Source organism: Podarcis erhardii (genome assembly GCF_964252035.2).
Source record: "Podarcis erhardii genome assembly, chromosome: 3".
Lineage (NCBI taxonomy): Eukaryota > Metazoa > Chordata > Lepidosauria > Squamata > Lacertidae > Podarcis > Podarcis erhardii.
The window spans coordinates 123984863-123995669 of NC_138507.1; the positions used below are offsets into that span (position 1 = coordinate 123984863).

Consider the following 10807-nt stretch of genomic DNA (forward strand, 5'->3'; position numbering starts at 1 on the left):
GCCCAGATCATTTCTCTTTTGTGTCCCTTATTGGACCAGCGTGGAGACAACAGTGCCGGCCAGTTTATTGAAGTATCCGGGCCCCAGACACCCCCCTGGACATCATGCCTTCCCCAGTCTTGTTCCTTCTGGATGTTGTGGACAAGCCTTGGCCGGGGCTGATTGGGGTTGCAGTCCTTCAGGACATAAGAAGAGCCTGCTGGATCCGGCCACCATCCTGTTCTCTGGGAAACCTGCACGCCAGAACCGGAGCACCAGAGCAGCCTTTTCCCCTCATGTGGGTTCCATCCTGGCTCTTGTAGCCTCCTTCTCCATGAATTTGTCTCTTCCTCTTTCAGAGCCACCCAAATTGGGGGCCATCCCTGCCTCCTGTGGGAGAGAGTTCCATAGTTTAACGCTGTGCTGCAGGAAGGACTGTATTCCACCTGCCCTCAGTCTCCCAACATCCACCTTCCTTGGGTGTCCATGAATTCCAGCATTACATGAGAGAGAGAGCACTTTCCTCTGTCGCTTCCTTCTTGCCAGGCATAATTTCCTGAGCTGCCCTTTTCTGCAGATCATCCGAAGGGCACCAGGCCTGTGACTTTTCCAGAGCCTCCCACCCTGTCCTTTTCCATTCCAGCCCAAGATTTCCTTCTCTGGTGTCTGTTCCATGTGGGCCATCAGCTCCACACCCACATCTCCCCAGGGATGCCCTGTGGGCTCTGTCTTCGCATCACTGAACACCTGCTGCAAATGCGCTGAATTTCAGGCCGGGCTTTGGGGACCAAGAGCCGTCTCCTGCAGGGAGACCCATCATGTCATTCCTTAAAATACCCCTCTTGGTATTTTCCTCTCCAAGACCTCAGCTTACACTATTTTTGCTACTTACTTTTATTTATTATTTGGGCTGCTCCATAACTAAAGGTTACCTGGTGGCCTTAGAGCGGGAATAAAAAGGTTTACAACAGGAGCCCCAACCATAAAACGCTTAAAAATCATGATCGAGCATAAAACTTGAGGAACAGGAAATACTACAAGCTTTAAACTAGGAACACGTTTTGCAGACAAGTTGGTTTGATGCCACCAGGGAATGTGGTTTTGGGGGGCGATTTGATTTAGAATCATAGAATTGTAGAACTGGAAGGGAACTCCAAGGGTCCTCTAGCCCAACCCCCTGCAATGCAGGAATCTCAGCTAAAGCAGCCCTTGCATGTCCTTTTGCCTAAGCTAAGAGTTTGACGTTCCTGAGGTTGGCGCCCACCTTCTGCTTTTGGAAGAGCTGTTCAGAAGGGGAGAACGGACTCAACGGGTCTCCATCTCTTGTTTCAGGCTCAGGCCGCAGGGTCTCCTCCAACCTCCCCCAGCCACGGAACGGGGCGCTCCATGCCCATGCCAGTCCGGTCCACCTCCGCCGGCTCCACCCCAACTCACGTTCCCCAAGATTCCCTGGCGGGCGTCGGAGGAGACGTCCAGGAAGCGTTTGCACAAGGTGAGTGTTTTGAGAACCCTGCGGCACTTGATAGCTGTATGGGTGCATTTTTGCGCCTTTGTATATAGTGCGCGGGACACGGGTGGCGCTGTGGGTTAAACCACAGAGCCTAGGACTTGCCAATCAGAGGTTTGGCGGATTGAATCCCCACGACGGGGTGAGCTCCCGTTGCTCGGTCCCTGCTCCTGCCCACCTAGCAGTTTGAAAGCACATCAAAGTGCAAGTAGATAAATAGGTACCACTCCGGCAGAAAGGTAAACAGCCTTTCCATGCACTGCTCTGGTTCTCCAGAAGCGGCTTAGTCCTGCTGGCCACATGACCCGGAAGCTGGACGCCGGCTCCCTTGGCCAGTAAAGCGAGATGAGCGCCACAACCCCAGAGTCGGCCACGACTGGACCTAATGGTCAGGGGTCCCTTTACCTTTAGCTTTATATAGTGTGCAGACAAATTTGTTTCATGAGTTTGGGCCCAGTTCACCCATCAGTTAAGGTCATCTTGAATCCCAATCCTGCAGCGATAGCTATCCCTCCCATTTGTCCTCCGCAACTTTGGGTGTTGGGTTCTCGCCTGCCAAATGCACAGGCAGAAAAATAGGACCTAAACAGCCCCGCTTGGGAAGCCCCCTCAGTGCTAAGAGGAATTTTGGGTGAGTTGTCAATTAACCTTACATATATGCCTACCTACGCATAAAAGGGAGGAATGTGTTAAACACGTTACCTTCTGTTAGTAATTGCATGATGTAACTCCTTTCAATTTTTCCCATTTGCATTTTGGAAATCAAATGTTTTAAAGCAACAACAACTTCCCGTGCCTTTCCTTCCTGGGAACCTAATGTATTTTTCAAAATGAATGTGTAAGATCTTGTGTCTGAGAAGCACTGCTGGTCCTTGCATCCTAAAGGGGCTTCTCCGATGCCTCCCCCTCAAGCCAGCGCACCCCCTCATTGAGCATCACAAAGACAGCCAGTGTGGTGTCTGGTTAGAGTGCTGGGACTCCAGAACTGGGAGAGACCAGTGTCCGAATCCCCACTTGGCCACAAAGCTCACTGATGTGGCCTTGGGCTGGTCACTGCCTCTCAGCCTAAGCTGTTTTTTGGGGATTCTATGAGGAAGAAGAGAACCATAGCGGTCTTCAAACAAAAACATCTTGGAGGTCCCTGGCCACAGGGAGGTTAGACAGGCCTCAACCAGAGCCAGGGCTTTTTCAGTTGTGGCTCCAATCTGGTGGAACGCTCTGTCCCAAGAGACTAGGGCCCTGCAGGACTTGACATCTTTCCGCAGGGCCTTGAAGACGGAGCTGTTCCACCAGGCCTTTGGCCAAGGCACAGTCTGACCCCTCCTTTGGTAATCCTCACAGAACTCTAGCCCAATGGTTGCCATTAATTTGATTTGAATTGATTTTGAAATGAAATGGTTTTAGAATGCTGTATTACTTTTATTGTTGTTAGCCGCTCTGAGCCCGGCTTTGGCTGGGGAGGGTGGGAATAGAATAGAATAGAATACAATAGAATCATAGAGTTGGAAGAGACCACAAGGGCCATCGAGTCCAACCCCCTGCCAAGCAGGAGACACCATCAGAGCACTCCTGACATATGGTTGTCAAGCTTCTGCTTAAAGACCTCCAAAGAAGGAGACTCCACCACACTCCTTGGCAGCAAATTCCACTGTCAAACAGCTCTTACTGTCAGGAAGTTCTTCCTAATGTTTAGGTGGAATCTTCTTTCTTGTAGTTTGGAACCATTGCTCCGTGTCCGCTTCTCTGGAGCAGCAGAAAACAACCTTTCTCCCTCCTCTATGTGACATCCTTTTATATATTTGAACATGGCTATCATATCACCCCTTAACCTCCTCTTCTCCAGGCTAAACGTGCCCAGCTCCCTTAGCCGTTCCTCATAAGGCATCGTTTCCAGGCCTTTCACTATTTTGGTTGCCCTCCTCTGGACACGTTCCAGTTTGTCAGTGTCCTTCTTGAACTGTGGTGCCCAGAACTGGACACAGTACTCCAGGTGAGGTCTGACCAGAGCAGAATACAGTGGCACTATAAGTGGGATATAAATAAATTATTATTATTATTATTATTATTATTATTATTATTATTATTATTCTGCCACCTTGAGCTCTGTGGAGGAAAAGAGGGGATAGGAATAAACCAAGAACCTGAATAGCAACGGCTAGAGGTAGGATCCACCTGGCACCGTGGGTGGACGCTTCCAGGGGAGCCTGATTTTGTGGGTGCAGACTGTTCCCCTCAAGGATTTATTGGGAAGCTGGCCGTCGCATCGAAAGGCCAGCCGTCTCTCAGGCAGGGGGCGTTTCCAGTCCAGACTCTCAGACTCCACATCACGGGCAAGGCAGAGGGGCCCCTGTGTGGCTCCTCATGTTTCTTACCACCTCCATTTCTTCCCCAGGGACCCGGCGAAACCTCCGTAACGATTTGCTGGTAGCAGCCGATTCGATCACGAACACAATGTCATCGTTGGTGAAGGAGCTTCATTCGGGTAAGTGGGAGAGTGGAGGGAAAGCAGACGCTTCCAGTTTGGAATGCCCTGTTTGGGAACTGGGGGCATTTCTTCAGTTCTCTAGTTTTGAGTTCCACTGGAACGAGCTCCGTATTCTCCAGCTGCCAAACAGCTAATAGCCAAGAATCACCTGTCACCCTCAGGCAGCCACTTTCCGCATTGCAACAGGTATATAGCAAAGGAGGCCTCTGGTCCAACTGCCTCCATCCAGCTTTCCCTGCAGACTGACCGGCTGGTGGGTTTGGGACCTGCAGGGGTGAACGTGATGCCTCTGCGCTGCTTCTGGGGAACAAAAACCGGGGAGAGATGATGTACTTGCAATGGAGCCAAGTACACTTGCTACACTAAATTTTTGCAGGGTTCAGGTTTTACAGGGCAAATTGCTGTTAAGTGGGGGGCAAAGATAGTTATGGAAAAGCCACTACTTTTTGCTCAATTTTGCATGCCTGTTCACAGCCCTGCTCCTCCCCAGCCAGCTGCTTCTTTGACCTTCCTTCCTTCCTTCCTTCCTTCCTTCCTTCCTTCCTTCCTTCCTTCCAGCCCCTCCAGTGAGAAATGCCATCCAGCTGAGGATTGTGGAGCTAAACTAATTAAACCACAGAATTGCATGGCCAGCTGGGTGGCTCTGACTACCTGACAGTGTCCCTAAGTAAGGGCAGAGCTATAGAGTTGAAAGGGACCCTGAGGGTCACCCAGTCCAACCCCCTACAATGCTAGAATCTCAGCAAAAGGATCGCCCAACCTCTGCCTAGAAACCTCCAAGGTCCACCACCTTCCAAAGTTCTCTTCCATTCCTTGCATTCCCAGAGAGCAGCTTGAGCCCTTCTGGAGCACAGCTTAACTGGCGGAAGGGCTGCAAGCCCACCCCACCCCCCCGCCTTCCCTGTGGCCTCTCTGGGCCTGAAGGAGGCCTTCCTATGTGAGGAAATTCCGAGGCCTGTGGCAAAGGTGGCCTCTGGGCGAGTGATGAGTCCTCTGCTCCCCAGTCCTTTGCTGGAGCAGTCTCCTCTGGGGCGCTTGGTCCATTGGGCTGAGCCAGAGGCGGCAAGATGGAGCCCTGTGTCTTCCCGTCCGGGTGGGGGCTTAGCAAGGCTGCCTCCTTCCCTCCCTTTCTCGCTCCGGGAAAAGGCAACCTCTTGGGCAATAACATTCGGCAACAAAACAGGGCTTGTTCTGCCGGCGGCGGCTGCGCTGAGCTCTTGGGCTGTGCAGGGAGATGACAGATGAACAGACTGCAGGCTCCCACTTTGATAAGATGCAGGCCAGGGGACCCTGGAAAGTGTCTGGAAGGATCTCATTTGCGTAAATCCATGGAAACAGCTGGAGTCGGGAGCCCGGCCGCAGCAGCCTCTGCCAGAAGGAGTCTGGTTGGAGCCGGGCGTCCGTGCCCAGGCAGGCAGGGCCTTGGGCTGCAGCTTCCCACCCCCTGGGAAGAGGCCTTGTGCCCTGGTGGGAATCAGTGTGGGGTGGGCCAGGGCCCCTTGATTCCAGCAAGCAAGCAGGTGGGGGCCCCGGCTGCGTCCTCTGTGCCCCCCCCTCCGGGAGCGAGACTGCCTGCCATCTTGCCTCTGGTGTGCTGATCCCCAGGGGAAGGCCTGTTGGTGGGGCAGCTTCTGGGCTTCCAAGCACAGCTGGGGGGTACAGGGGAAAGTAGATCTTCCCCAGCACTCCCCCCAGCCCTGTCCTCCTTGGGGGGTCCAGGCATGCGGATTCCACTCCCCCCACCCTGGTCCCAGTGTTGTCACTCCTTTTCACCTACTGGGGCGGTTTCGTCTTTTGCCTTCCTCTCTTTTTTGCCGCTCATGCCCCTCACCACCCTACCCCCCCACCCCCACCCCCCTCCCCTCAGTCTGCTTCCTGGATGTCTGAGGGAACACACACAACAACACACTTCCTGGCTGGCCCTTTAAGAAACGGACTGAGACACTGCATGTCTTTTATAGGGGGGACCTGGCCTATTTAATGTGGACATTTCCTCTTTTGCAATGGTGCTTCTTTGATGCTGACCACCCTGAGCAGTCCTGGGGGGGGGGGCTGTGGATGCTTGGATCTCCTGCCTGCCAGAGTTGGCCAACCATCCTCTCTCACCTTTCCTCCCGGAAGAATGCTTTGATGACCTTCCTTGGCGTCTGAGTTCCAGTTCTTATCATCTTGTGCCCCACACCCATGACGCAACGACTTGGGAGCAAGGAGTTTGCCCCATAAGAAGGACTTCCCCCCCCCCCGTCCCCTGGAAGGGGCAGCAGAGTCACTCTTGCCCACGGCCCTGGCAGCCTGACCTGTGGACCCCTCCCTGGAGACTCTCCCTTTGGCCCAAACCCTCACTGCTGGTTCTTTGTTTCGTTTTAAAAGGTGAGGAAGGAGGCGAGGAGGAGGAGGAGGAGGAGGAAGACAAGATCCAGAACGGGAAGGACCGAGGTGAGATCAGGGGGGGGGGGAATCCCTTGGCGTGTTGGCGGAGCAGACCAAGGCGGTTGGGTGCTGCCACCTTTTGCATGACGGGTGGAGCAGGAAAAAGTCTCTGTTGGTGCAGAATGCCCAAGTGCTGCTCTTCACAAGCCATGGGGCAGGATGGCGGGCCTTCTTATGTTTCCAATGGGTGGCAGCTGCAACAAGCCCACTGTGCCCTCTGAGCACTCACCCCACCTCACCCCCTTAGATGGTGGTGCAGAGCAAGGTTTGTGTTAGTGCCCCCCCCGCCCCAGGGGTGGGATGCAGAAGCAGAAGCTGCACAGCACCATCTCCTGCCCTCTGGTGCTCCTTCTTCCACCAGGTCTTTGCGGAGGTCCCTGGTGGAGGGAGGGGGCTGCCCAGTTCTTCCCAGCTGCAGTATGGCCGCATCCGACAGCAGGGAGGGGTTGATTCCAAGAGTTCCCCATGTACACAAAAGCATGTGCCCTCTGCTCCCGGTTGTCTTTAGAGGTCCACGTTGTCTTCCCATCAAATGTCAAGGAGATAAATTAACTAGACGACTTTTAGAAGACACCTGAAAACAGCCCCGTACCGGGGAGTTTTTAACGTGTGATGTTTTATTATGTTTTCATATGTGTTGGAAGCCTCCCAGAGTGGCTGGGGAAAGTCGGCCAGATGGCCAGGGTATAAATAATAAAATGACTTTTCTTGTTGTTGATGTTATTCATAATTCTTTAAAAATGCTTTTGGACATAAACCACTGCAGGTGCTTTCTTCAAAGGCATGGTATAGAACTTTCAAGATAAATACATAAAACCTTGCCTGGGTGGGGTTTTGCGGCTGCTGCCACCATCGCAGTTTGTTCCTGGCTTTCTCAGCCGGCCCTTTGTCTTGTCCCGCAGGTTAAGCGGAAGACTCCGCCCTGGCCAGCCATTCAGGTGAGCAGACGCTCTTCTCTTTTCCAGGTAAGGTGTAGGCACAGTTGTGTTTACAGAGGGATGAAAGGCATATTGCATGACTGCCTGCCTGCCTGCCTGCCTGCCTGCCTGCCTGCCTGCCTGCCTGCCTGCCACACTGGCCCCCAGTAGGCAGGGTCCCAGACAGGACATGCAGGGAGACCCCTCTTTTGGGTCTCGGGGACTTCTGAACATCCCTTTTGCCCTCAGCACAGCCACGGTGCTCTGAGCCTGACAGCTGTAGCCAAGGGGCTTCCCCCAGTGCTGCGTTTTTGACCCTGTGGGGCCAAGCAGAGACCCTTGGTGGCTGCCCAGTGCACAGGGGCATAGCTTCCCCCAACTGAGTGCAGGTGGTGTCCAAGCCATTGGTGATGAATTTGTCATTTGATGTGGGGGACCCCTCAGTATTGGGAGTCCCGCCCTCCCTGTTCCTGGTGCTTAGCAGAAGGAGAGGCTCCCGGATTCAGATCTTGGAAGCGTAGATTTGGAAGAGTCATCTTTGCTCTTAACTCCTGTGACCACCTAATCAATTCCAGCAGAGCTCCCTCCTGTCCAATAGGGCTTCTCAGACCTTTCCTTCTCCACTCTGGAAGGGATCTCAGGGATGCGCAGGTTTCGGAGGACACAAACATGCCCTCCCCACAGTGCAAATGTCCCCTGGTTTGAAAGCAGCAGCTTTGACGGCTCTTGGGTCTCTGCCAAGGAACCTCAGGGAGGGCATGTTCCTGAACAGGCACGCCTGAGAAAATCCTCCGCTCTCTAACCAACCACAAGCCCCTCCAATTCCCAGAGCTCATTGTGGGGAGGGGGCTTTGGAGGGGCACTGGGTGGTCTCCCACTGCAGGCAGGAGAGCCAGGCTCCGCCTCACTGGCTGCTCTGTGTCTTTGGCGCAGGTAAAGAGGCGCGAACTCCTCTTCTCAAGACGTTTCCACATCCTTCCGACGAGGCATGCGCCAGCCGACACATCTGCCATTGTCAAGTCGCGAGGACTCGCAGGGAAGCCGCCTCTTTTCAACGGACCGCGTGGCAGCCTTCCTGGGGGGTGGGGAGGGCGGGGGCATCTCCTTTGGTTTGCATGTCCTGTTTCCATCCGTCTCCCCCCCGTGCTTAATTGGGCAGCACCTCATCTCAAGTTTGGACGAGAAGACGTTGTCGAGAGCCGCTTCCAGGCAGAGACCGGCCATGTCTCCCACGAAGTATCCTCTTCCCTCCCCGGCAGAGCGGTTGCCTCACCACCCACGGGCCACCCTCCGCGTGGTCTCCAGAAAAAGCAGACTTCTTATTCCATGTGCAAAGTGTGGGCGGAATGCTCTGTTGCAGAATGCGGAAGCCCCTCTGGCTTTCCCCACATGCCATGGATGTCGGCTTCCCTGGGCCATTTGCGGGTGCAGTTCACACAGGACAGGCTGGGAGGAAAGTGGGATGGATGGCTCCCTGGGAGGTGGGCAGTTCTGGCCCACACAAAGCCCACTGGGATGAATGTGGCAGCATAGCCCCCACTTCTTTCAAGAGTGGTTGCACAGGGAGCATCCTGGAGGAATGTGCCCCATGTTCAGGGGACGGGCTGTGCCGCCATTTGGCTCTTCCCCCCGGAGTCCCCGAAGGTCTTGTGCCGGCTCCAGTGCCAAGAGGAGAGGAGTGGGGCGGAGGGAGAGCCAGCCTCTGGAGGCCGCCCTGTGCGGAATCTTCAAGTGGTGGGGCAGCAGCAGCAGCGCAGCTCACTCAGTTGAAGGGACCCACAAGGGGCATCTAGTCCAGCCCCGAATTGCAGGACTCATAAAAAGCAGCTGGTCTTTGAACAAAGAAGACCCTGGCCCACTTGGGTACTTGGCACCAGAAGCCAATCTCTCTACTACTGGCCTTGTTTGTGGTTTGGAAAGTGGCTCTTGGTGGATGGGCCAAAGGCGTAAATGGATGGGGGGGGCAGCGAAGGAAGGCAGAGCAATAATCCCTGGAGCCCAGTTGGCACAGAGTGAGCTGCCCGGTTGCCCTGGCTCTCTGGGAGTGGGGAAGGGGATTCCTGCATGTCTCTCCATGTTCCAGAGAGAGGGGGGGGAAACAGCCATGTTTGCTGGCGATACAGTCCAACCAAAATATTGTAAATGGGCTGTCTGTCAAGCAAGGAAAGCAGTGATGATAACCTGCTGGGTTCTTTGCTCAAAGCGAGAATCACAGAACTGTTGAGTTGGGAGGGCCCTCCAAAGGGCATCTAGTCCAACCCCCTGCAGTGCATCAAATACAGCTAAAGCATCCCTGACCCAAAGGGCTCCTGGCCGTCCTTTGGTTTGGTGACGAGCCGCGTGCTGGACTCCGGCTGGTGAGGGGTCTGGGGAAGGAAGAGCTGCAAGGGAAACTTCTGGGCAAAGCACAAATCCCAGTTGGTGGTGCTGAAAGGTTCAGGCCTCAGCGTTTGAAGGAGGGGGGCTGGACTCAATCCGCCCCTTTGGGCTGGTTTGGGGGGGGGCAGTTCTGCTTCTCTCCTCCCTGGGCATTGGAAGTGGTCTCTCTGACTGCAGAGAACTGTCTAGGGTGGCATTTCTTTGGTTCTCGTGAAGAAAGCAGAAAGGAGGGGATTCGGAGCAGGGCTTTCTCCTGGGTCATTCTGGCATGTTGCCAAACACAGGCAAGGCCTTGCTTGGCTCAGACCAGACGCCCTCCGCCTCCCTCAGCAGCCACCCAGAGGCAAAAGACAGCGAAGGAAACCCACCAGCCCCACCCTTGGCCTGCCACCCTCCCCTCATTTCAGCCAGATTGTGCCCCTGCAATAGCCTTTCACAACAGCAGCTGAGAGGAGGTGAGAGCCCCTCCTGCCGCTCTGGGCCCACTCTGGCCCCAGGAGGAGCCCCCTCCTCTGCCCCCCATTACCCACTCCAAGACACCAGTCAGTGATGCCCGGGATGGGGACCAAATCCCTGTCCCTCAACTCTCCTGGGACTTCCTCTTGCTGCCAGCCTGTGTTTGAAAGTGACCTATGCCGTGGTCCTTGGTCCCTTCGCCCCCGCCCCCCCATATCTTGAAAACTCTGCGCATATAAGCCTACCAAGTGGTCTGGCAGACGCTTCAGCCTACCAGAGCTGCTCTTAGTCTTCCTGAGAGTGGCAGGAGATGGAGAGGCAGTCGGTGGCCATGGGGCCACAGACCCTCTCTGCCTCCCCAGCAGCCGCGGGCAAGGGGGGTTGTTGGCCAGCCCCACAGCCGCCTGCCATTTTGAACCCTCCGAGGCCTCGACCGGTCTCAGCCTGGCGGAAGCTCTGCGTGGGGCTGAGCCAGGGTTTTCCAGGGGCGCCTGCACAGTCTCTGCATCTCTCGCTTCCCCAGTGACAGCTGGGGCTGCTTCCGGTTGTGGAAATCCCCCTGGCCGTGAGAAAAGGGGGCTGGGGAGGCGAGTGGGAGAAGGGGGCTCTTCTGCCTGCAGGGGCCGTTAGGGAGAGGCCAGGAAGCTCCTGCAA

At 55.1% G+C, this 10807-nt stretch overlaps 1 protein-coding gene across 3 annotated transcripts in view; it reads left to right on the top strand.

The window, feature by feature from the left end:
- DTNB (dystrobrevin beta) overlaps nucleotides 1-10145 on the top strand; it is a 101265-nt gene extending 91120 nt beyond the window's left edge. For 2 of the 3 annotated variants that reach the window (XM_081854734.1, XM_081854735.1), the window contains exons 16-20: nucleotides 1312-1471; nucleotides 3879-3968; nucleotides 6342-6407; nucleotides 7304-7339; nucleotides 8252-10145. In XM_081854734.1, coding sequence (XP_081710860.1) covers nucleotides 1312-1471; nucleotides 3879-3968; nucleotides 6342-6407; nucleotides 7304-7308 — 321 coding nt within the window. In that variant the 3' untranslated portion in view covers nucleotides 7309-7339; nucleotides 8252-10145. The remainder of the gene's footprint in view (nucleotides 1-1311; nucleotides 1472-3878; nucleotides 3969-6341; nucleotides 6408-7303; nucleotides 7340-8251) is intronic. The other variant, XM_081854736.1, reaches the window with a different exon arrangement.
- Nucleotides 10146-10807: the final 662 nt, after the last annotated feature.